At 42.4% G+C, this 27684-nt stretch overlaps 1 protein-coding gene across 6 annotated transcripts in view; it reads right to left on the reverse strand.

Moving 5' to 3' along the window:
* RAI14 (retinoic acid induced 14) overlaps positions 1 to 25269 on the reverse strand; it is an 89553-nt gene extending 64284 nt beyond the window's left edge. For all 6 annotated transcript variants that reach the window (XM_049796441.1, XM_049796440.1, XM_049796439.1 and 3 more), the window contains exons 1-2: positions 25163 to 25269; positions 15038 to 15129 (exon numbers count right to left, since the gene is read on the reverse strand). In XM_049796441.1, coding sequence (XP_049652398.1) covers positions 15038 to 15073 — 36 coding nt within the window. In that variant the 5' untranslated portion in view covers positions 15074 to 15129; positions 25163 to 25269. The remainder of the gene's footprint in view (positions 1 to 15037; positions 15130 to 25162) is intronic.
* Between the last annotated feature and the right edge of the window lie 2415 nt (positions 25270 to 27684).

Genomic DNA, 27684 nt, shown 5'->3' on the forward strand with positions numbered 1-27684 from the left:
AGTAACTTAAGAACACACTGAAACCTTCCCCTATTCTCAACCCAGAAATGCTCACAGCAGCTAAAGCATGCAATGTCAAATAAAGCTGGTTAAAAGAAGACAAGGGAATTGGTTAGGGAATAGGGGCTTCTTGGCATTCCTTTAAACCATTTCCTGTTCACCCTCGTGGAGTGTAATATAGTCCTAAGAAAATACATCTGACCTCACTCTTTTCAGCAGCATTAAAAAAAGCTCTAGAAGCAATTTAAATATCAGATTGCACATTCATAAACAACAAAATTATTTTTTTTAAAAAAGAGGTTATACATATTACTGACTTTGTCTTCCACTAAGACAAGTCGGGGTTGGGGCAGGGGTTGGTTCGGAGTTTTTTTTGTTGTTTGGGGTTTTTTTTTTTTAATTTAATGAGAGCTTTGATTTTCCCTGGGAGACAAGGTCAACAGACTAGGGCACTTCCTGTCTGCAGCAATGCCGTGTGCTTATGCAGACATGAGTCTTCCGACAAACAACTGATTTATTTCAAAGAGGGGGTCATTACAATCATGGCATATAGCAAGATCACATTCTTTCCTACTTGTTTTGCTTAATCACTATGGATTACTCAAACATATTTGAAAAGAAGATGCATTTCAGCTGTGTGTGAAAACTGACAATTCATCCAAAATCCCACACACAGACTGAAACAGAGGAGGAGGAGGCATGTTCTAGGTCAGACTGTGATCACACATTGACAAAAACTGGGAACAATCCTACTGAAAACAACTGAGCTATCAATATGTAAAAGATCTGGTCCTACAAGGTCCTGAGCACCTTGTCACCAGGAACACATGCCTCCACTTTTCAGAAAAGATTATTAAAGGAGACTATCATTAGAGCTATTTATGGCTTACATATTTAAAATCACCCTCCTGAATCTTACTGATGGAAGCATCCATGCAAACCTCATGCAGTCCTATTACACACATTTGGGACAAACTCAAGTGCCTTGCAAGGAAGGTCAGATCTCCAGCAGTGTGCAACAGCAGCACCTCTACTAACTACCCATGGATTTTAAACAGCAGAAAACTCCAGAGAGAGAATTTTTAAACAGCCAGGAGACATACAAGGTCAGAAGAGTCTGAGGAGTCTCAAGCTATGTAGAGCTGAGAAAGAAGTTAAGCTAGACATGGTTGAAGCTGGCTGTCTCTCCTTAAAGAGAATTTACAAAGCCTCCGGGTTTCCACAGTACTTGAGCACTGCAGAATTACTTTCCTACCTACCACAATTACCCCATGTAAATATTCTTACACACCTCTCCCTTATCTTAAAGATGTGAAAATGGGATAACAAGTCCCTGCACAAGGTTACAGAAACTTGCATTGAAAGATGAGGGGTTGAACGCTTCTTCCAATCTTCTAACTTTTCCTTCCTTTACTGCACTAGCCTTCACAGTTCTCATGCTGTTCAACTAGGAGCTTAAGTCAATTCCAACAGCAAGATTTACAGTATCCATTCCCCTCCCTCTAAATGAGACTATACTAAGTTTGTTTACAGCCACCTTCAGTGTATGTACTAGCTACTTAAAAATGGTTAATTTGTTTTTCTTATGTTAAAGAATGTAATTTTGTAATTGTGTTTGCTCTATGTACAGAGAGCCAAAACAATCTTACATTCATAAAAATGAAGTTACTAAGAACTATATAGATAATTTACAGACCAATGAAAAACCAGAAAAACTATTAGTGTTAAAAACAGAAACATAAATCTAAGAAAATTAAAATGCGGCCTTGAATGCAGTCATTAAACCTATGAGAGTTATCCAGGAGACGGGAGAGAGGAATGAGTGCAAGAATTGCTGTTGCAGAAGAGCAGGAAGAAATCTGTCATCAAGAAATATTCATGTATCATTTCTAGATAGCAGGTTTTTTTCTGTTAGTTTATAGACAGACACAACCCAAGTCACCATTGCAGGAAACAGGCAACTTAGCATTTCAAGAATAAATTATAAAGTGACTTGACCTTAATCTAAAAGTATCGGGATACATTAGGGGAAAAAGCAAAACAAAACAAAAAACCCCAACCACAACACAAGATTATAAATCTAAATTCCAGGCATGGAAACTCCCTTGTAGGGATTGGGAAAAAAGTACACCATGGCAGAACAATTACATTCTTATGCTACCAGAAGAAAAACAGTAAAAAATGCCAAGTACATTTCAGCTACATGGTAACTTACTAAACTCACCTTCCTGGTCCCTGAAGAACACTTACTTTATGTTCTCCCTTTCATATCAGAAAATCTCAGACTGGACTTGGTGCCTTCCCTTCAACAACACTGCACAGCTACACAAATTAGATACTATGTATTTTACAGGCTTAAACAGCAGCCATAGTTACTTATTTGCCCAAAACTGTGCAATGAGTTAGTAAATGAGAAAAGTCTGGAAACAAGCTTCAATGGCCAGAGCATAGTTGCATGTTCCCCCAGCTAACCTAAATAAAAAGAAAAAATAATAAAGCAAGTTTGGTGTTTATCACCTAATGCATAATGAGCAAGCATCCACATTTAAAAATGAGAAAACAAACATACCATACAGTATCCCAAAGTCCTAGTCAAGATAACAAAAACCTACGGTCACACTTCAACAGGCCTGAAGAAACCTGTAGCCATTTTCTCACACACTGCTCATGTTTGCCATGTTCCATTTGCTACATCACAGTTTAGCAAGCAATAAAAATATAATATAAATTACTTTCTCCCTCAAACACTCCTCTCAGGAAAGCAGCGTTACAAACATAAAATCCAGCCTTCATGTGACCTCATGCATCTTACCATCATCTGAGTAAATGGAGATAGCTGAAGTGCACCACAACAGGAAATTTTCAAGACTTTTTTGCTGTGACATTAATCTGAGCTGATGGTCCTCACAAACACATGGATAATACAACCTTCCTCTTGAGAGCACAACATGCTAAATAACCAGCACAGCAATCCAGCTGAAGCGAGACCTGGCTTGCAAACAAGGAACCTATACTATGAACAACAAAACCAAAACACCCTGAGCAACTTCAAGTTTACAAGCAAACAACATATGCATTAAGAAGTGGTATTCACTACTGAAAAAAAATTGCTGCCCAACACGAAGCCTAGGGCAGGTTCTTGCTGTATAGCACTTCACAGGCATAGCCCTGTTGGCAACACCTACTCCAATGTAGCTGCAAGGACGCACACCCGCTGCTTGCTGTACTTGCCACACTTTGACACATGATGGGAGACAGTTGTGAGATAAATCCAGCAAAAGCAGAGCACAACAGGCTGTTTGTACCAAGAGAAGTGGGACAGGAACATAAATAGGTGGACAAAAAGAAATCCACGAAAATCCCATCCTTAAGCATGATATTACTGTGCCAGTATACGCAGCTAACACACTCAAAGATAGCTGGAACTTGCAGTCCTTCTCAAACAAATACATAAGGCATAAGCGCATGATACACTGTTCAGGTTCCCTTAGCGACAGCCAGAATTAAAGAAAAGTGTCCAGCTTCCTCCCCGGATAAACATATAGAAATAATGTGGTCAACACAGAGCCCCCTGCAACATCCTTCTCTCTAAATTGAAGAGATGCATTTGATGGACTGTTCGGTGGATGAGGAATTGGTTGGATGGTTGCATCCAGGGGGTAGTGTTCAACGGCCCAATGTCCAGATGGGGATCAGTGACAAGTGGCATCCCTCGGGTCCATACTAGGACCAGTACTGTTTAATATCTTCATCAATGACATAGACCGTGGGATCAAGCACACCCTCAGCAAATTTGAAGATGACACCAAGCTGAGTGATGCAGTTGACATGCCTGAGAGACAGGATGCCGTCCAGAGGGACCTGGACAAGCTCAAGAAATGGGCTCATCCTCATGAGGTTCTACAAGGCCAAGTGCAAGGTCCTGCACCTGGGTCAGGGCAACCCCCAGTATGAATGAAGGGTGGAGATGAAGGGATTGAGAGCAGCCCTGTGGAGAAGGAGTTGGGGGTACTGGTGGATGGAAAGATGGACGTGACCCAGCCATGTGCACTCGCAGCCCCGAAAGCCAACTGTATCCTGGGCTGCATGAAAAGAAGCATGACAAGCGGGTCGAGGGAGGTGATTCTGCGCCTCTGCTCTGCTCTCGTGAGACCCCACCTGGAGTACTGCATCCAGCTCTGGGGTCCTCAGCACAAGAAAGACATGGACCTGTTGGAGCAGGTCCAGAGGAGGGCCACAAAAACAATCAGAGGGATGGAATATATCTCCTCTGAAGACAGGCTGAGAGATGGGGTTGTTCAGCCCAGAGAAGAGAAGGCTCTGGGGAGACCTTATTGTGGCCTTTCAATACTTTAAGGGGGCTTAGGAGAAAGATGGGGACAGACTTTTTAACAGGGTCTGGGGCAATAGGACAGGGGGATATGATTTTAAACTAAAAGAGGGTAGATTCAGATTAGATAAAAGGAAGAAATTTTTTATAATGCAGGAGGTGAAACACTGGAATGGGTTGACCAGAGAGGTGGTAGATGCCCCATCCCTGGAAACACTCAAGGTCAGGTTGGACAGGGGTCTGAGCAACCTGATCTAGTTGAAGATGGGACCTTTAAAGGTCCTTCCAACCCAAACCATTCCATGGTTCTATGACATTATAAAGGCCTTTAAGAATCAACCTCCAAATCAAGTACACATTTACAGATTAAGCTTGTATTCAAGATTATACTTGTATTCACAAATCACTGTCTTCAAACAAATCCCCTCATCTCCCATTAAAAGGGTTGTGTACAGATTTATAATTTCAAATCTGACTGCATTACGACACAATGTCTTTCCCCCTTTTGTGCATGTTGACGAGAAGCAACGAAGGCAAAACAACTGAAGACATGAATCTGACAGTGCACTAGCATCTCCTCACTGACCTACCACATAGCTTTTCTTAATGATTAATAAAGCGCTTGTGCATGATCCAGCTCCCTCCACTTTCAAAATGCAGCAATCTGTCTGCAACTGAGGTGTGCAATAAAATTGCTCAGAAGCAGTGCATTGACTAGCACTCCATAAGCTCATGCTCTAGCTTACTTCCTGGAAGATCCCCAAGTTCACTTACATCTCAAGTGGTACATTCCACTTAGACTTCCTATGTATCTATAAATTATGCATCTGAAATACACATCAAAAGGGCAAGGTCACTGAGAGGTTGTCATTGTTCTTATTGAACAGAATCATGCCATATCATAAACAATCACCCTCCAAAGCAAAAAAGGGGGGGGGGGGGGGGGGAACCCACAAGCAAAGCCCAACACACTCTAGACCCTAAAAAGAAGGCACTGTTGGATAACCTGCCAATCTGAGCATCCTCAATAGCCACCTGTATTTCTATGCTAGACTCAGGGGAAATCCATGCCTCACTGGAGCCCCACCATATGCTTCCATGGAGCCAACACATTTTGATTTTGGTTCTTGATTCAAACAAAGCTCAGGCAAGCAGACTGAAGTCTTTCTTCTGACTTCAAAGGGCACTGTTTCAGTCTCTGGATAAGCAGTCAGGTTACCCAAGTTTACAATATTCTTAAGAGGCTGCCACCACACACAGCGAAGAAGCAAAGATGAAAGAAAAGAGGTATGCACCTGTGAAAAGAGCAGAATAGGTATGTCAGACACATACATATGCATTGGTAACCACATTATTTGCAAAGTTATTAAAAAACCTTTGCTTCTATCATCATCATCAAGTCAATGCAAGTGTTCTGGACAGTTAACTGTATATTTCATCTGAGATATGCACATGCAGCATATCTGGGAAATGAGACTCCTCAGACAGCTGTAGAGCAGTAAATTTAGCTTGAGTTTCAGTTTATGTTTTGCTAGTTGTATTATGTCACCTCTCAAAATCCAAATAGTATAAAGTAGCACTAGTGTTAGGCATTACACTGGAACAGCACTGAAAGAGGTTCCTACCTCAAAATACTTCAAGGTAAATTATAAAGTCCACATAACAACCAAAATACAGGAAGAGAAGAGTACCTGTGGTAACAACATCTGTGAATATAAGCTGTGAGTCTAAGAGATTGAGACATCCTGCAGCTGTAGTTAAGACATGCAACCGTGATGGCTTTTGCCAGCACAAAGTTAACAGTATTTTTAAAAGCTTAAGGCTGCAACTACTTCTAGATAGTTTAGGTCTAGAAGTAGGAAACATAGCTCATTAAATAGCTTTTCACATGTCAGAGTAACTACAAGTCACTAATAACTAGTCAAGGCAGCTATACCACTAATATATGGGCAAGGACACCACAGCTTTTCCTGTGGCTAAGTCTCAAGGTTTTTCAGGCAGCTATGAGCCTAGAATAAGATGCCTCTAATTTTTTAAGAGGGCTTTGTATCCTTCAACATGACTGCAAGCTTCCTCCATGATATGTTTCAAGATATTAATCTTTATACAGAATCACAGAATGGTCAAGTTTGGAAGATAGTCTAGACCATCTCCCCTGCTCAAAGGAGGGGGAGCTGCAAAGGGAGCAGCTATAGCAGGTTGCTCAGAGCCTTGCCAGTCAGGTTTTGACTATTTACGCAACCAAATTACAGTCAAGTATGAATGACCATAAATTCTTAGCCTCATGACAATTCCCAGTAAAGTGGTACATTTAAAAGTCTGTAAAATTTCAAAAGTTCATTAGAGTAGGATCATCTGTTAACAAAACTTGAGCAGTTATTCGTAAAGCACTTGTATCACTGAGCTATAGCATACATGCAAACTGTCCTAACAGTAAGACAGACACTGTGGTATTATAGCTTTTTCTCACTAGCAAAAGAACTTTGTTAGCTTTCAGCCTTCCATTCATCCCAGTTCTGTGTTTTTCTCTACACAGATCTACAGTTTTTAAACATTCCCTTAACCATTGTAGCTAACACAAAGTGGTCAAGCCCAAACATCACCCATCAACCTCACCTTGCCCAACAAACCTGCCTTCAGCCAACAGAAAGCACCTCCTCACAGCTGTGTTGAAAAGAATAGAGCAACTTTCTTACACAGTAATACAGGAAGGCCTCTTCATCCTCATTCCTTCTATCTGCCTGCCCCATGCACTGCTTCAGTAACCTGACCTTTGAACAAGAAAAGGTACCTTCAATGAAGTGCTGAAAGTTCAACTGTCACAATTCTCCCTAAACACAACACTCTCTCTACCACAACATGGTATTTCCTGGAAAAATGGCCACAGAAACCTCATTCTCCTCTACGCTTAAGTTTCACAGATCTTCAGAACATGCATGGCATGAACATCAAGAAGATGCAAGCATGGCAGGCAAAGGAGCAGAAAAGGGCCTGACATATCCCTAATGCTGGGCATTTGCCTGGACTACACACAATCAGGACAGCTTTTTGAAGAATAGGACTAGAAAATATTGCTGGAATAAGGCAAATAATACATCTATTTCAGCTCGATTAACACCTTAATGTTTGTTGTCTGCTCACACCATTCATAGGCTCCCAAAATATAAGCATAGGATGAAAAGGCTCAGATCTCCAATAAAATAAAATGTATGGGTGTTATATTCTTTAGATAATACTATAGCACCTATTCACAGCAAATTGTGTTTTTTAGAAAAGACAAGACAACAGTCTTGAAACACAAAGACTGGACCATTCATTAAATCCTCTCCTTTACATGAGTTTTAACTGACAACTTTGACAGCTGGACAGAATTTTTATTTTTTTTTTTTTAATCAGATTAGGCACAAGTAGTGCCAAAAAGGAAGAGAGGATATAGTGTGCTACAGTAAGAACACACAGACTGCTCATCAATCATATTTTTAATTTACTTTACTTTACATTTAAATCTTACTAGAGATAAACAAATAAATGAAAAAATTATAATTGCTTTTTTCCAACTCTTCCAAACTCAGACCTTTGAACTTTTGTGCTCTGTCTAAAGGGACACAAAAGATGTGTTTCTACACAACAAAGATTCCTTTCTTGTTACCAATATGGTTTAAAATACTAACTTTTTCCAGTTTGTATATGCCAACTTGCCTTTCTTCTTCCTACTCACCCCCACTTCGTTCTGCTTCATTTTGGTATTTTATTTAGTAATGGACTGTCAACAAATTGGCTAGCTTCACATTGTGGTTCTTCCACACTTATCTACTATAATTTTGAATATTGCTGTCCATAACACTACAGGGTTTAACTCCATTTAAAACAATTTTGCAATGGGAGGATTCCTCTTCATCTTTGCAAATGTTTTACATACATTCCTTTTAATGAGGGATCACAGAAGGATGACCAAACCAGCCATCTTGGCATGATCAGAACACAGATGCAAAGTGTTCTGCTTGCCAGGCACCACTCAGGCCTGCAGGGCAGACCAGTGTTTGTGGCCAAGCAGTGACTAATCAATGTTTCCTTTCACACAGCCTCCAACCCTTCCTCCAGCTGTAGATGGGTGAGCAAGCAAGAAGTCTGGGATAACAAAGTTGACAGGCCTAGGCAGGCGGCACCTGGGAAAAGGACATCTTTCCCTTTCACCAACCTATATTTACAAAAGAATCATTAGCTCCATGTCATTCTGTGTTGGTAAGAATATGACTCTAGGGCCAATAATAATGTCAGATATTATTCCTCACCTAATTTGGGGCACAAGTATGGGTGGAGGTGGAAGTCAAAAGGCAGGCCATGCAGGAGCTGCATGTCATGTCCTTAGGGCAGTGGTTCTGGAACAAACACAGGTGTGGAAAGCAGAGCCCAGATGAGCACCATGTGCTACCAACAGGACAGAGAAACTGCAAGTGGCTGAGTGAGGTCAGCCCTGCAGGTTTGACCTGACAGTCATTCATCCCCAAAGCTGCTTCTGACTTCAAACACGGGGTTTAATAGCATTGCACTTGCTACACAACTACATCATAAGAGTAGCTGATTAGGACTGCAACCGTCCATGATCAACCCAATCTGTGAATGAACACCACACACTTAGCAGCCATGGGACCAGCACCAGACAGAGGAATCATGGATTTGTAACAGACAATGACATTTTATTACAGACTGACAAAGACTGGCTGGGAACCCAACCAAGACGTTCCTTGCTATACTCCTGACTATAATCCTGTTTTAGGAAATAACTATGCGTTTATTCAAAAGTAAGCCAACTCCAACCCAGGTTCCTCTACTATAATTCCAAACACCACAACATAGTTCTCATTTACCCTATTCCCTTTCCTTTCTGTCCCAACCATTTGGAGATGCTGCAGGTTGTTTCTAGAATATCTGCAAGTTACCTAGCCTCAAACACTCTGCCAAAGCTATTACTTTCCCATCCAGAGACAACCAGTCAGCAGGCACCCCACAAGGGCCCAGTTATTCCTTCTCACAGAACCGTTACCAAAATAGTAACTCTGACCCTACAGCTTCAACTGTCCCTCCTTTCCCCTCCCTTTCAGACCTTTTCTTTTCCCTTCTGTTTTCCCCTACCCTTATCTATCAGTCTTTACCTTCTCCTCCATTATGTTTTCCTTCCACCATTAAAAGAGATGCTACATAACTTATGGGCTGGTATTGGTTCCCTCACAGAGGGCTCAAGTGCACCAGAATTACAGTTCACCTGAATAAGGTAATTTTAGAAGTACTCTGAGAACATTCTTATCATCAATAATGAAGAACATACACTACTTGATGGCAAGAGGTTCACATTGAACTGACTGCAACAGGCAGCAGGTCTTACTCTACATACTATAAGACTCAGAATATATTTAACTTCTTTTCTGCACAAAGCATTTAAGCTTTGGCTGGGAGACCAAGCTGACTAGAGCAGAGCCTTATGCTGTTCAGAACTGAAGGCTTGAAGCCCAATAGCTTCAGAGCAGAAAAAGAGGTGGAAGGTAGAAACCTTGACTCCTGAGAGAGAGAGGGAGAAGCAGGAGCCACAGCACTTGTTTCAAGTAGGAGAGAAGGCTAAATCCTCCTTTCCCAAGAAGAGGTGGTTGAGGACATCTATACAGTCCAGAGATCAAGTCCTCCCCTACACACTGTATAGTGGAATCAAAAATTATTACTGAAGAACACAGTAAACTGAGGGAAAGCTACAATACTGATGATGTGTTCCAAGCTGATTTAATTCAACACCCAATAAAAGAAGGGCACCTGAATAAAAGCAAGTTTCAGTAGTTCATTTTCTAAATAATGGGGTAAAGTGGTCAGATAACATTGCTATTTCACTTTTCAGCCAGAGTGAACTCTGTATGTGGAGGTTTTTTTGGTCACAATTACCCTGAAAGTAGTACATATATAGAGTGGACAGTGCAATTTTCAACAAACCAATGCTCCTTTTTAGGTTAAATGTAGCTTTCATTGGATAAAAGAATTTAAGGGCTGTTTAAATGAGATCCTGCTTTATTATTTTTAAAGTTGCCCCACCCAAGGTTTGTTTGCCCACACATTCAGTCCAGAGCACATGGGAACACAGTGATTTCAATGGAATTTATCTGAGCAATCTTTCCATTCCAGACCCCCACGTAGCTTTTTATACTTTAAAAACTGTTGAATGGGAGCCTACTACTTAGAACATTGGGCATTAAAAAGAAGTGCCAAGCCTTAATTAGCATAGTGTCTAAATTAAGACTGAAATTTTATATTACAACATACCTAACTGCCTCATCATTTTGAGATTTATGGAACACTGACTACACTACAGGCCAAAAAGCAGAAATTTTCATAAGAACTGCAAACTTTTCAACCCCCGCATGATAGTACAACAAGTAGACATTTCCAGAAATACCAGAAGTTAGAGCTGGTGATTAGCATTGGGAAATCCCAGCCTGTCTTGGCTCTGCTTCTGATAATAGCTACTTTTTCCTCCTGAACTGCACAGTCAATTTTCAATTTTAAAAGACACTCTACTATTTTAATTATTCAGTACTGGAGATATTTGGAAACAGATCCCAATTCTTCATCTTATCCAGTCAACAAGCTAGCAATTGGAAGAAAATTGGTCCGTTGTCAAATTGCAAGACATGTTTTTCAGCTGATCTTCAATACTCACAGTTTTCACCTACAGCTGTAAGTCAGAAACTGAAAACAATCCGATATGTCACAGTCTTCACACAATATGCCTTTTTTAGAGCAATCAAGAACACAGTTAAAAAAAAAATCTACTTAAACAGATCACTTAGGTTCCTACATCTTAGTATCAAAGAGCTAGATATTTAAATGTGTGTAGGTGCCTAAAAATGTTGATGAGCATCTTGACATACTTAAGAATCAGACAAAACATGTTTAGACAGGCTTGATATCTTTGCACATTTGAAAATCCACTTGGCCTTCATCTGTCTGTTTAAGATTCTAGATGCTTTTGAAGTCAGGCCACAAACCGACTAGTTACTACAGAAAACACTGCAACCTCAAATATTAATAAGAGGCCTAATAAGACATCAGTAGCACTGGTTTTGTTTTAATTGGATTATTTCAATCTCTGCTTTTCCAAGCAGAAACAGTGAAGAACTTCTGTCTTACTGGGTAGAGAAGTTAATTATCTATTGGGTGAATAAACTACAGTTTATAAACAAATTCAAACTCTGAAGTGATAGTTCCCAATATTATCACACCAACTTTTTCAAGTGTCACATGTTATAGTCTTGCAACAATTAAAATGGTCATCCTTTTACGTTATCAACTTAGGTGTTACCAATAGTATGCTTTGAGTTTGATAATGAGGAACAAGAGGTGAAGAAAGAATGGAGAAAATAACAGCAGAATTCTCAGGCAGAAGAGACTGGTTGATAAGTGCAATTTCTGTTGTTTTCTCTACAGACTCTTGAAGTGTACACATCCACTACTTAGCTTCCAGTCTCAGCATTTGCTCCCACCTAGGCATCCTGTTCACAACTTTCTAGTCCACAAGCATCCTCCTGTAACTACGCATTACACTTTAACAATACTCATTTGTGACAGAGCAATAAATCTCATTCCTCCACTCCAAATCCACACGTTCACATGGCAACAGTCACCCCCAGGAAGGATTTTACAGCGATTATGTGTGTCAAGGAAAAAAGATTCTCCACTTAATAGAACTGCCTGCACACACACAGAGTTAGTCAAGTTAGGTACAGGGGAGTTGAGCAGCAAAAGCATGAAGTGAGGAGTCACTCTCCCATCTAAGAGTCATGCTCCCATCGCTCACCTGTGGGCTGTATCAATTCTGCTAAATATCAGAATTAGCAGCCTTATTTACATGTGTGTTCCTGCAACTCCTTTGCTGGCATGCCCACCCCTGTGCTTTTTAGCCCAATAATTTCAGGGTATGATTTGACACTACAGCTAAGCCAAGCAACAGCTGCAGAAAAGAGATGTTCTACTGCTCCTCCTGCTTTCACCATTCCTCTCAGGGCTGACCCTGCAGTGAGACGGAGCCAGGAGTTAACCAGCTAAAACTCACCCCCCAAAGTCATCTTCCATCACTTTATGTCCCTGAACTCGTTCACTGCAGGGTCAGATACCCTCAAAACCAGAAAGGCAGAGATGAAAGAAGAGGGAGCAGGGACATCTCTTTTGCAAGCAGCAAGACTGGTATAGCTACAGCACCAAAGCACAGCCCTGCAGGAGGGATGCTGAGACATACGCATGAATATCAGCACTTCTGCCCACTTTCAATTCAGCCACTCCAGAATAGCCTACAGAGCTTTAATACTTCAAGGAAGTTTCCTACATGGTCTTCATTCCAGCATACAGTTTTATGTTATCAGCCTTACTGCTGGAGAAGTCTTTGTGTAATTCCTGTTTCTCAGACACACCTTGAAGACTTACTCCTACTCCTCCTGCTCTTCCTATATTTTTATGCCAACAGTGAGGCTAAAGAGAAGGGTACCATTCCTTCCCCAAAGACACCTTCAGTTCTACAAAATAAGACATTAAAGACTTCCTCCAGAAAGAAACATGAGGGAGGTAGGATGAGAAAAAGAGTCCTTCCATCCCTGCTGACTTTACCCTTATCCCCAATCCAAAAGCAGTTACCACATCTTATAAATTGAGATCCAAATAAGACTAATTCCAATTAAAACCACCTCCTCTTTCTCCTCCTCCTCACAAATTATAGTTAAAGGCAGCTTCTGGAAACTAAAGAGAAGGATAATATTCCTTGCTTATCTTGCACAAAATATAGAACGGTTCCTGTTGGCTGTTTTGAATTATGCCCTTAAGGTTTGGCTTCAAAACAGAGGAAACCAGACTGTCATGGATTTAGACTGCTGGGCTCTTAGAGCTGCATATCTAAATTTTAGGTATCTGAAAAATCCTTTGTGGTCAACTTTGTCTCCAGCCAGCAGACAGCAGTAGTATCAAAACAGCAATTACTTTCAGACTCTACTTGGGTTTGGGGAGAGGCGTGAGTGAGTTATCAGGCATAGATAAGAAAGAAATAAGTGAACCAGTACAATTTATAACAGTGGGTGGACTAGCTACAGCAAGATCTTGTTGCATCACACACGTCACTTAGCCTTTGCTCTAGAGCAGCAGCCCAGCCAACTAGCATAAAAGCGTGAATGAAGTCATCCTAACACACAGGCACACCTAACCTCCATAATACCAAGTGTGTTCATATATTAGCCAAAGGACTGCTCTCATTACTGAAGCAAATGCCTATAAAAAATTTTACTGGTGTAGGTGAACTCAAAATAGCAATTGGAGCTACTTGTTGCAACAGGGGCAACAATGACTGACCACAGAATTCTACCAGTTCTAAACTGAATGGCATATTCAGTTAGATAAGACACCAGAGACTTGTGACATTACTTTTATTTGTTATGAAGTGGCACAAGACACTGTGCCATTGGCTGATTCAGTCTGGCGACTAGCAAAAGCCAAACACTGCTTACAAAGTTAAAAGTGTTTCCCCCTGCTCCCAAAGGTTGGTTGACATATTTACCTCATTTCTAGAGGTAATCTTTTTAGAAAGAGCTCTTGCTAAACTGGAGAGGTAGAGCATCCATCAGTGCTGCTGGTAAGAAGCCAATACAGCAGCTGCACCAAATGCTAACCTGTAGCTCAAAAAACTTTTGAAGCAGTAACGAGCACATCTGCAGATTATACCACAGCATCATCTCTACCTTCTTCACAGCTACTGAAGTGCATTACAAGCCAGCTGAAGACACCACTCTAAATATGGTCTCATGGCACACCATTACATCAAAGCACAGCCTGTACTACTCCTGAGCACAGTGTGCAATTCTACTCCTGAACATCAAAACTTAAGAAGCTCCATTTTCCTAAAACTTAAGCATCTTCATCAAACACAGGTGCTCTAGGACCCTGTGTGAATATGGCCATGACAAACAACAATGTATCACTTCTTTCAAAGCAGCACACAAATTTAGGATGAAGGATGGAACATCAGATTTTTCACAGATCATGGAGATGATCTCCACTGCTACTACTACTACTAGCAAGAGGCAATATATGATGTGCAGCCTAATGTCTCTCTAAATGCAGTTCCGAAGAGTCTCCTGTAGGACCTCCATATTTATGTCTATCATCCTCACTGCTCAAGCCTCATATCCATCTCTCTTGTAGTGCTAGAACTGATAAGCCACAGCTGCTCTAAGTGCACAGCTAGTTCCTGTGTTCCTGCTGACAAAGAAACCCTGCCACACACTGAGACATTTTGTTAAGTGCTCAAACACCACACTGATAAGAATGGTATTATGCTTAGACAGAAATATGATTGGGTAGAAAAGTCTTTACTAGGCTTAATCCTACACCTGAAACAAAGTTACAATCTGGGCACCAGCACAATCTAATAGAAGCTCTGCAGACCCCACACGTATGTGCATGATTCAGTTATAGGCAGCGAGGTAGTGAAATACTATTAGTTTGCATAACAGAGAATTAAAATTCGAATAGAAACAGCCTACTCCATACTGTATTCAGCTGTTGCTTTTATGCTTGGATAAAGGTTTTCTTCTCTGTAATTCATTAACCTACAACCTTATCAAGGTGGGAGTGAAGAACTTGTTTCCAGCATGGAAACCAGCAGTCAAACTGAGCAGAAATACTTACGTCACTTTTCCTGAACTTTGCTTTTAAGCTCTTCATGCTGATCACATCCAACCTTCCAAACCTTTGAGGAGCTTTTTATCCCTCTTCAATATCTAAACAGAAAAGAAAGAAAAATAAGATTCCAACTTGATACCATTCAGTTCACTGGCAGCCAAGTCTGAATTGAATTTGCATACCTATATCACCCTTTGAGGATTTAGCCCTCAAGCTCTAAAAAAGATTAACAGCTAGCTAAGGGAAACTTTCTGCTTCTCCAAACTTAAAAGCAAGCCTAAGTCTGACCACAGAAGAACAGAGCAAATCTTTACCAAAACCTCAAGTGTGTATCATGTTATATTAGCTACCTCCCAACATAATTAGATCACCAACATGTTCATACATGTAGCAGCTTTCTGTGCCCACTGCCTATTTTAACATTATCATCAGGGCAGTCATTTGTAAAGTGGGAAAAGCAGAAATAAACATTCAAAGCTATTCATTAAAACTTCACTATCCTACAACCGTGGGTCTGCAATGGGTAGCAGAAGTACCACCACTATTGTAAGTGCAAATCTAACCACTAACCAAATTCAATATTATACTTAAACCATGCATGACACATACCAGGACAGCTCAACACAACATAGCAGATAGAACCATCTGAGCAAGAACAGAGGTTATCACTGAAAGAATTGTTTTATGCTTTTCCCCATAAGAAACTGTATGTGTATTCTTGGAGCCATAGCTGCTTTTAATTTGGCAGTGCACTATCACAAACAGTCATGTTCCCCTCTCCTCCCTTTCAAGTGAAGAAAAGCAGCAGTTGCACAAACATATACAACTAGCATTACAGACAAGATGCAAGCTCTCACCAGGGAACAGGGAGCCAGTGCCTAAAGCAAAGTTTCCTACAGAAAGCTTCGGTATACAACATATTACCAATCCAAGACAAATGTAATGGCAAACAGCATGTTAAAGTAGCACGACAATGTGTTTTTTCCTAGAGCACAAAACAGGAAAACTTAACGAAAAAGCAACATACATCTGGACTGGGCAAAGCCATCTATGCAAAAATGTTCCAAATTTCTAGTTTTACAGTATGCTCACTGGAATAGCCAGTCACCCTCATCTACAAGTTTTAGCTGCTATACAAATTCCTTCTGAAGGAACAGTTTAAAGTAAAGGATGTTCAGCTGTATAAACTTCCTCCCTCCACCCTAGAAAAAAAAAGGAGAAAAAATATTACAAGTCTAGCCAGATAAATAAATAACTGAAATGAGGACTGGAGCATAAATTCAAATAGGTCATGCAGGGTCACTAATGTTTCACATCACTCTTCAGAAACAGTAGATTACAGTTTGATAAGCAAAGTGAGATTCAATTGTTTCATAAAAGAAAGTTGCATTATTATGAAGCAAGTTGCTATGTTCTACACGATCCCTCTACTATGAGTTTTAAAATGCAACTACACAGTGTATACTCTTGGCAGAATATATATGAATGCTTCCACAAAATACAACGCTAAGTACCACTCAAAAATAGCGATTAGTGCTAAGTAAACACATCATTTAGTTCAACCTCGTATTTATCTGACAGCCATTTAAGACAAACACATTTCTTCAAAAAAACCCAAACAAACAAGAAATCCCATATGCTACATACACACAAATACATTTCCCACAGAACACACACCTCCAGTAGGTAATCTGGATGGAGTAATTCTGTAGGCTGTTAGAATATCATTAAATCTAATTAAATGACTCTAAATCTAATTAAACAGTCATTTTAAAGTCATATGAGACTCCTGACTGCTTTCAGGTATATGATCGAGGGGTTTCACTTGAAGTTCTTGCTTTTCATCTAAAGGAGAATGGGCTTCTGGCATTTCTAGTTCTTTAACATGCAAAAGGAAAAGGAAAAGAAAAATTGAAGAAGTTTTTCACTCCCTGGCATAAGTGACAATTTCTTAGCTTTTTCCTGAGCTGAATGGAGTGTTCGTAATACAGTAACACAAAATAAAGGGGGGGGGGGGGGGAAGCAAGTTTCAAACAATCAAAAAGAAGGAATTATTTTAGGTTGCTCTGAGAGAAGCATACCACTTCACTTCTGCTACACCTACTCAAACTTTGGAGAAAGTGTTTAAATTGCACAACTGTCATAACCTGCACTGGAAAGGAGCCTGAATCTCAGCGAGAGCCAAATAATCTCCTAAATCATTCTCTAGCAACACCAAGGATGATAAGCACTGCAAAGACAGAAATGCCAGGGTACAGACAAGACAAACACCATTACACTTATCTGGCCTTCTTCACATACCACACCAGCAAAAAAAGAAAGAAAAAAGAAAGAAAAAGATATTTCAAAGAAAGAAAGGAAAAGACATTTCAAAGAAAGAAAGGAAAAGACATTTCGAAGAAAGAAAGGAAAAGACATTTTGAAGAAAGAAAGGAAACAGAGGACAAAAGCCCAAACTGTTTTTAAAACTTTTGGGAAAAAACAAAACCAAACCACAACTTAAAGGAACTTTAAAATCTGAGAAACATCATACAATATCCCACAAAATCCGAAACTTAAAAAGACTTTTTATTTTAAAACTTAAACGTTTGACCAAAAAAAAAAAAAAAAAGTAAACAGTTTAATTAGACCAGTGACTAAAATATAAAGAAATCCTGTGCATGGGGAATTGAAAACAAGAAATCTTTCCTCACATACAGATTGCAAAAAAATTGCCTGCTATAGGCTGTCTTTCTGTTTCCCACTCCCTCAGCATTTTTGGGTCCCGTGAACAAAAGATGTTATAGCTCCCATAGAAGATAAAGTATTCAACTACATGGCTATGGGGGAGATGACAACTCCTTGTGGGTATAGGCACAGAACAGCTGCAAAGCTGGACTCTCTTCTCTGAGGAACCTGTAACAGATTCTAATTAACAAGCTTTGCTAGCACTCCTAATATGCTACTTTTCCCCCTTTTGAGGAAGGAAGGGAGGTGAGCTGTGTTTCTGTTGGAAGCCAACTTATTTTTCCCACAGGATACTTCACCTCTTGTGTGAGTGCATTTATATACATTGCATATGAAACTCAAGTCCTCAGCATAGATAAAAAAGCATGCACAAGCACACAAAACCAGCATTCCCAAGTTTAGCATATGTCACATCTGTATTTTCTCCATAAGAGGTAGTTAAACACAAACATTAAGATTAGAGCTTGTGCATCATAACGGCCATAATCCTTCAGCTGTAGAGATAAAACCCCATGAAATGGTGAGGGCTCTCTTTTCTTGGCACTGTGTAACGGAGGAAGCCACCTCTCAAAGGGTGCAATTATTGGAACTGATGCAAAAAGAGGTCAGCATCCTCATTTAGCAGAGCTTTATGACAACTGTTCATTTGCTAGAGGGGGGATAAAGGAAGTGCCATTAATACACTCCTGTTTTACAAGATAGGAAACGACTACTAGAAATTCACTAGGGAGCATCAAGACACTTCCAAACAATATTTCTGCAATGAATCACAGGTATTAACAAGAAGCAATCTCTACTAATAGCGGCATTTCTCAGCATTCAGAACAAATGTGATAATAAATACTGAGCGCTGTCATTTTTTAGCTGCAGCAAGTTAGCAGTAGATAAGTGCTTAACTCCAGGGATTCTCAACAGCTAATGCTGATCACATGCTTTTAACCATTAGCTCCAGAACTAAATATCTAGTCCTCTATCTATCTCATCTTCCCTTCAGCTTAATGTTAAGAAATGGCTTTCTGGAATACAAGCCACAGAAAACATCTTTTGGTTGGTGGTAAACCTATCTAGTTAAAACAAGAGACATTAAAGTGGTGGTAATCTTTGGCCTCAATAATTTCATTGAAACTCTATTTTAATACACAGTACAATCTTTAGGTTTAAATGTAGGAAACTGATTAGGATAATCTTCCCCACTGATTTACAGTGAGATTTGTGCAAACCACAGTACAAAACAACACTGACATACTAGTTTTGTTTCATTAAATTGTATTAAAATCAGAGCAAGGCCTTTCAAACAATGTTACAATTAACTCCTTGAATGGCCAAAGATCAAGTGATGCAACAGTAAAACAGACTCAGTTTTACTAAGTAAAACTACAAGTTTACAGTAAAACCACACACTATGGATACTGTTCATGCCAATGACAGTTGCCCTTTACTGGTAAGTGCTGAATTCAATTAATTTAGGTGTCAAAAATCTTGCACTTCTTTCAGAACACCCTGAGAAGCCTCCATCTGAGACAGTGCTCTTCTCTAGCAAAGCACGATTCATGTCATCAACTAACTTCCCCTTCCCCTCCCAAAAATACTTCAAAAAATGTTTTAACCTTGTGAGGTTACAGAAAAGAACTAGAGACTCCATGCAAGATCTGACAAAGAGAAGGAAAAACAAAAACAAGAAAGAAAGAAAAAAGGGTCTGGAAGAACACCATTGCCACCATACACTCACATCTCCTTTGTGTGAATACACCTGTGCTCACAGGGGAAGACAAGGGGCCCCAGAAGTGTCTTCTCCCAAAGCACACCACCACCATTTATTCTTTGGATGATGACTTTCTAAATCACAAGCCCTGCTCTGACCCAGAAGCACAAGCCTTTGCAGCAACCAGCACTGCAGAAGAGCCAGAGGCATCCACACTACTAGCATCTCTTCTGCTGCCCACCTTCAGTACCCAACTTCTCAAACACTTCACATGCCTGAGATCCCCTGACCTACTATCCCATATCAAGAACATGCCAAACCCAAGCTTCTCCTTAGCATTGCCAAAGCCACAGGACCACCTGGAGGCATTAGCCGTTGCCCAGCCTCTTTGGTTGTTCATACATAAATGCAGTAAGCCCATACCATCCTAAAAAAATCCACTCAACATTTCATCTCTGACTACCTTCTCAATTCCACCCAGCTGAGCATATTATCCTATTTCTTAGGTCAAAGCCTAGAAGCACATATGATGTCACCAAAAGCAATGGGAACATTTCCCCACTCTTTATCAGCACAGCTTAGTTTTTCCATCTTGCGTAACCCATCCTCCTATCGTACGAAAAGTCAAATGGAACAGAATTTTTTTAAACTTTATGTCACCTATAAAGACAAATAATTCTTGCTGTGTTTAATCTACTATTACTTACTAATGAAAACACACTGAAAAATGCCCTGAGAAGCCCAAGCACTACACAAGAGTGGGAGGGATTTATACACTGTTAATCCCACTCTAAATAGAACTGGACATCAGAGATAGCAAGGGCCTTGGGTAACTTAGTACAATCCCTCTATGTGTTCACAAATCACTAGCAAGGATGTGCTGAACTGTACAAATTTAAGCATTTGAGCCTGAAAGTTAGAGCTCCACAGATATTGCATCACCAACAAATCTACAGCTATTGCTCCCTCCTCCAGAACACTTTGCATCAACTCTCTACTCTTCCTTTGATATTCAGAATTTGCAAATGTTAAACTTTTAGGGATTTAATGGATTCAGCTGAAGCAGTACCAGCCTCTGTGGTGGATGTTATACAACCAATACAAAGACAGGGAAGATTGTCAATGCACAGATATGTGCAGTTTGTTAAACAGTGTTTTCAAAATCAGTTCCAGAGAGCTAGGAGAAAGCTTGCATCAACAAGGCCTTAGACATAGTGAATTACAGGAGATTAGAGAAAAATCAAGATGTGACATTGCCCTGATTTGTTTACTTGGCATGTTAGACAGCACTCCAGGCAAAATTCTAGCTCAAATGAAGTCCACACAAATTTGTCATTCACTCATTACATGCAACCTTACTCTGTTCTTACTCCAGTTCTTTTGTCTGGAAGTGTCTGTCAACACACATCCAGCTCACTGAAGAGCACAGTAAAAGAGACAAGACTTGCTGCATGAAATGGGACATACTGCTGTCTTTCTCTGCTTTCAATTTCCCTGTCTCTAAAACAAAAAGGCGCCCCCCCCCTTTGCGTGCCCCTCAATTTTGAGGCCATATTCTCTGGTTTGATCATACATAAGATACGTTGCAGTCCTGAAGACTTTTCCATGTTCAATGCTTAGTCCGACAGGGCTAGATTGGAATTGAAGCATCCAGCTACAACTAGAAATAGAGAAAAATGACGCAGAGTCCCCTGTGAAATGCCAGTCCTTAAATGAGAAACTCACATGGGTAACAACAGCTAGTACTTGTTTACACTTACTTCCCTCCTAATATTCTGTATCAACCATTCAACTAGATGCTCTTCAGAATCAGCAAACATGACAATCTGTACAGATGCAACGTTAAATCTATGAAGAGACATATCTATGCCTTTATGGATTAATATTCTGAAATAGCCTAAGGCAGAACAGTCATCTATTAGGGCAGGAGTCAGGAAGACGGGAACATCAATTTAATTTATCTAAGACATTTGCAAAGCCCCACCATAAACTCTGCCCTTATACTTTTGAAATGTCTTGGAAGGGTATCCTACTGAAAACCTCTGCAGTCTAGAAATACCTTCAGAGCCTGTGCTGATAACACAACTCCTCGATTCAGCTTCCAAGTTCGTGTGTAGTGAAAATATTTTAGGTGATGAAAATGCAGTACCTTTTTTAAACATTAGCCAAAGATGGAAAGAGAGTTGGGGCGTTTCCACCCCTCGAAAAAAAGTACTAGGAAGTCAAATATTTTCTATCCCAGAAGACTATCAATGCTATAAACTAGCAGAACACCTGCAAGATCAACACATATATCTTAGTGATAATCAAGTGATTTTTATTTGATTTTATTCAGGTCATTGAAAGTTACATTCAATAGCAGCGGCACTAGGTGCTGTACAAATACTGAAGATGATCTAGTGTTTTAAGATACTTCTCCCAGCCTGCAGAGACCTATGAATCTCTGGATCTCCCTTAGAGACACACGCTGGTGTCTCAGGCAAGTCCTTGTAAACAAGGTCCTCAGAAAGCACCTGACTGTCAAACTCCCCAGACACATTTCAGGGTGTCCCAGTGCCCTTGGGAATCCAGACATCTGCAATAACCAACAGTAGCTCCCTGCCTCTCAGCAGTTATGAGGAAAGAAATGGAACATCCTCAGCTACTAAAGTTAGAGTCATAGAGAGGCCATCATACAAATTCTTTTTCTATTGTAATGACTGAACAAACTTGGTTCTCCACTTTACCCATCCCTGCTATAGATTCAGGTGAAACAAACCACACATCTTGTTTTACAGTATTTTGAATACCAGCAATGGCTTCCAGGGACAAAACCAAAAGGAGACTATGGCAACTTTAGAAAATACACATTATTGCAGCATTTATCCAAAATGCATGGTCTGCCTGCAGAGGAAAGACTTGAGTCAAGATCTAACACTTTCCAGGCAAATGCACTAACCATTAGGCCAGTGGCTCTCTCTTCCAGAGGTGGTCTCAAGTTCAGCACACCAACCACCACCATCACCTCCAGGCATTACCAGCCATCCTGTTCTGGATCTCAACATAAGGGAAGGATGCCTTCTTTCACTGCTGTGTGCTTCCACTCCAGCAGTCCTCGGCAAGTACCTGGACTGGTAGCTAGTCCTAAGTGCCAGTGGAGATCTTCAGTTGCTTCCACACTTCACCAGACTCGCATTTGTCTCTAGCGGTTTGACAGCGATAAGCTCTGCTCTGATGTCTTACCCGAATTACAGCTATTTGCACTACTTCCTCTATACTCTAAAAGTGCATTATTAGATGACCCTCAAAACATTAGGAGCAGCAAGGACTGACAACTCTGAAAACAAGCCCCAAGCCACCTCAAATGCAGAGCTATCACCTATGTGCCTTCACAGGCACCTAGACAGCAACTCCAAGGAATGCGGGCAAGAGAACAGGTTTCTCAGACATGCAGAAAGTACACACATAGCAGAAGAGCCAGTTACTCCAATCTATAACCCCAGAAGATATTACGGATTGCTGTGCTCCCACCCTGGGATTTTCAGTGGTCTACTATCTCTGCCACTAAGCAAGGCACTAAAGCTTTGAAATTATTTCTTCTAGTTTTGCTTGTTTTTTCTCTGTAGTTATTTCAAGCATTATCCCCGTGCAAAAAGAACTAGCCCACAATCAGCTCTCAAAAGGAGTGTGATTAGGGAGGGTATTGTTGCAGTAGGATTTAGAAGTTGCCAACATCTCACACAAGAAGTCAGCTTTCATGTTTCTCTAGCCACTGCTTCTCCCTCAAAAGAGGCACAAAATCCAGATCAGAGAGGGGAAGAAGAAAAGTAACACAGTGAGGATCATACAAAAAGAAAGAAAGAGATGAGGCAAGTGAGTGAACCCCTCTTGTGGAATGCTTACATCGCTTCATGAGACCAGCAGCCTCCTGCCTAGTCTCTTCTCCACTTGATGTTACCCATGTCTTGGTTCAGGGAAGGAGAGGGGAGGACGTAGCATTTTATTGCTTTACTAACAGATGCACTCTTGGAAGAGGGGTGAGAATAGCACAGGGCCAATATTTTTAGAGAATGGAAGGATGGACGTTCTGCTACTGCATAGTGTGACTTATTGGCACTGAGCTTGGCTTCAAATCAAGAGAACCCTGAGCTCATATCAAGCCTCGTTCTACTCAAATGCTCTTTCACTCTGGTTCATATGGCTGTTATGCAATTCTCCTATTAGTAAATAAAATCTCATTGACAGCTTTCCATGAGTGTCCCAAGACAAGAGCCAAGCAGGTCATTGACAGATATTTACTAAATTCATTTACTCCTAGTTAATCTAGGACATCAGAAAGCCTTTCTAAACTTATGTATGTGTAGTTTTTGGCATTTGATTTTTTTTTTTTTAAATAACACACACTAATCTGCAGCCCACTGGGATAAAGGGGGGAAAAAAGAAAAAAAAAAAAAGAACAGACTACAGGTTCTGCCAAAGTAACACTCACTCCACTAGACTGCAAGCGCTTTGTATCAGTTCTGTAATAAGCATGCTCACGCTCACTATAGAAACAAACGGGAGAATTTGTTAAGATCCTGCAGTGCTGATAAAGCAAAACTTAACTAGCCTTTTCACAAGGAGAAACTTAAGAATGTCACAAGTGGCAACAGCAGACTGCAGAAAGCTTGTGCTGCCAAACGCTGTGCAAGAGAAAGCAAAAATCCTCCGCGTGCTCTGTTGCAACTTAGAAGCACAGGATCCCGGTTAAACTTGACGCGATTCCTAAAGCAGGCGACTCAAATTTTTTTTTTTTTTTTTTTTTCCCACAGCTACAGAAAATCTTCATCTTTCAAGCCCCCGCCGCCAGAGGACGGCGGACCCCCCGCGCCTGCCCGCGGGGCAGACGGAGACGCGACCGGCAGCGGTGCGGGGGGGACCCGGCGGAGCCCGGCCCAACCACCGCCCCCCGCGGAGCCCGGTAGCCAGCCCTCCCTTCCCCGAGCTTCCACCGAAACCCCGGAGAGAAACCACCCCACACGAGCACCGGGACAACGCCGACCCCGGGGCCACCTTTTTTCATGGGAGCGAGGCAATTTGAGGGGGGGTGTGTGTGTCCCCGGGGGGGGGGGAGCGGATTGAAGCTCCTGTCAGGGACCCCCGGGACAAGGGGTGAGGAGGCGGTGAGGAGCCCCCTGGGCTCAGCCGGACCCGCGCTGTCAAGGACCGGGCGACCCCTCTCCCCGAGGCGGCGAGGGCTGAGGGACCCGCGGAGACCCACCGACGGGCGGGTAGGGAGGCGGGGGCCGGTGAACCGGCGCCGGCCTGACCGCACCGAAGTGCTACCGCGGACGCCCGCCGGCAGCTGTCAGCCCCCGCCACGCACCGAGGGGAGAGAGGAAAAAAAAACAACAAAAACCCATAAAACTATAAACAAAGTCAATAAAAGTAAACAGCCAAGCGGCACCGACTGACGGGCTGCGCACCCCCCGCCCCCCTCCCCGGTGCTCTCCACACAGGGAAAACGGGGCTCTCCGGCAGCACCGGCGGGAAGACAAGGGAGAAGTTTCCCCCCTGTTGCGCTCGGCAGAAGGCTTCTCCCCTCCGGCTCCGCCGGGGAAGCGTCCGGCGGCAACGGCGGCAACGGCGGGGGGCAGGTGGGCGCCGCACACAAAGCCCCTATTGACGACGCCCGCCCGCCGCCGTGCCTGCGCGCACGCAACCTCACGCCGAGCCGCCCTCACCTCATGAAGCAACGGCGTCCCACCACGATCGTGGTCTCCCGCCGCCGGCAGCCGCGGACCGATCCGCGCCGTGCCGCGCCGCTGCTGAAGGGCGGAGCGGCGGCGCCGCGCGCCCCGGGACACTCGGCCGCTCTGCGCGGATAGGGCGGGAAGGGGGGGGGGGGGCGTGACATCACTCCGCGGCCACGTGATCGCGGGGCTCCGGCCCCCCGCGGGGAAAGGGAGGGGCGGGGAGGGGGGCGAAGCCCCCCTCCCCGCCCCTCCCTTTCCCCGCGGGGGGCCGGAGCCCCGCGCTCGCGGGGGAGGGTCACGTGGCGGCGCGCGGCGCCACCCGTCCGTTGCCAGGGGGTCGCTGAGGGGAAGGGGTGGAAAGAGGGAACCGTCACCCGGGGTGATGTGGGTGGGAGACGCTTCGAGGAGCCCACCCTGCTCGCCCAGGGCCCGGTGGCGGGGGGCGGGGGGGAGGGGGACGAAGGGTATGGTGGGGGGTAGGTGGGTGGCGAGTCCTTTCGCCTCTGGGTGCCTTTGGGTCTCCTGAGGAGAAAGCTGAGGGGAAGGCGGGGGTGGGCAAAAAATATATGGTGTTGTTCAAGGAGCGCGCATGAGAGAAGTGGTGCGCTTCAGTTGTCTCCACAGCTTCCCCCAGTGTTGAATTCCCCTTTCTCAGACCCCTAGGCAGGAAGGACTGCTGCAGAAGAAAGAGAAGTGGGGCAGTTCTTGTTTAATATCCGAATTAGTGACCGGTGCGGCCTTCGGTCACACAGGAGCTTTGAGGTTAGAAAATCACAAGTGGGCTTCATAGCTGTGCCAATGTGCTGCTTCACTGGACGTGCTCCAGAAGTCTCTTTTCTGTGAACGCCAAACCCCTCTTGTCAAAGTTGAACTTCCAGAGCGCCGTTTCTCAACTCTTCTGGCAAGCCGATGGCAAACCACCTCCATATCTCGCCAAAAAGATCACAGTTGCCTTCACCTGCACAAGGAACTCTGGACATTTGGGGAATTGTCCTGTTAAGTGAGTGGGCAAGCCTCAGCCTACCGTCCCACCACAAGAGTCCTGTCAGAGTTGCTATAGCCATCTTACCATCGTGCCATGCCCATCTACTGGTCCCACTCGCCACAACAGCATTCCCCACCTGAGAAGGCCTCCTTTAATCTCTGCGGTAGCTCTTATCTTCTCTGTTCTCAACCATATCCACACCTTCTAAAGTGGCAAACAGTACAGGGAGGAAATGAGCACTTCAAAACTTTAAGTCATTATTGTAATAGTGGCAAGTATTGTTATTAAACAAATACACTTGATTATCACCAGAAGCATACTTTCCTCTGCTAATCTGCAATCCTTACATTGGCCAATTTGTTTTGCATGTGTTTGACCTTTGAGAACAGCCATTACTGTGCCAGCACTGTTTCCTCTCTTTTTTTCTTATAAAAAAGACGCACACTAATGTTAATCTAAACAGTTAATGCTGAGAATTTAATTTGCATAAAAACAATAAAACCAGGAAAATTACACTTCCCCTGCAATTCTAGCTCAGCAGCTACGAAACATGTCATAATTATTATGCAATTATTTTTAATGCCATTTATTTTTAAAAGCCAAATATATGTGTGCAATATGGTTAGAAAGTCTCTGGCCTACTACTTCCAACACGAGCAAAATTTCATGTAACCATGTGTGACTAGCATGAAAATTATTTAATAAGCAAGCACTATCTCTTGCATTTTGAATAGTTTGACCATGTAGGATTTTTATTTCTGTTCTTAATGCCAGCATAACATAAAGATGGGGTTTGGGAATGTTTGCATGGGATGGTCACGTATAATGACACATGAATACTAAATAGTACAATTTGGCTACGGTATTAGAATATACTAAGTTCTGGAGAACTGGGAAATACCATATTTACTAGTTCCAGAGTATTGTTCATCATCTTGTAAACTGTGGGCCAGGATAAAGGCTTTGGGCCTTGTAGTGGCAGCTAGCTTAAATGCATTAAAGCAAACTGATCTGTCTGACAGAACCTGACTGCCCTCCGGGTTAGTCTCCTTGCATGGAAGACTGTGCTTTGAGCTCTTTTTTTGAGCCCCCTTTTGGGTCCCTCTCCAAAGGCACGGCATTGCCTCTCGCTCAAAACACTCCTGTGTAACTTTGTGGCTGAAGCCCCTGCAGGCAGAGCACAAGATTGGGAGTCAGGAGATCTCAGCCCTGTTCCTAATTTTGGCCTCAGTGTCCTGTAGAACTCTGCGATAATCATGTTTGTCCACCTGTGCTTGTACTGTCCGTCTGTGGGGTGAGAACAACTCTTTGAGAGTTGTACTAAATCCTCAGCATGAACTAACAGAAGTTGTTAGTAAAACAGAGAGAACCTAATCTGCAGGAGGCAGAAGGTCGAGCACATCCTACACAAGCAGCTTCTCTCAAAATCTAAGTATTAGCACATCGGCAGTGTGACGCCCTTCCCATGCCTCTCCACATGAGGCAAGGGTGGAAGAGGAAGAGAATATCCTCTTCTGCTCAGTCT

This window comes from Accipiter gentilis, chromosome Z (assembly GCF_929443795.1).
Source record: "Accipiter gentilis chromosome Z, bAccGen1.1, whole genome shotgun sequence".
In the NCBI taxonomy this organism is placed as follows: Eukaryota; Metazoa; Chordata; class Aves; order Accipitriformes; family Accipitridae; genus Astur; species Astur gentilis.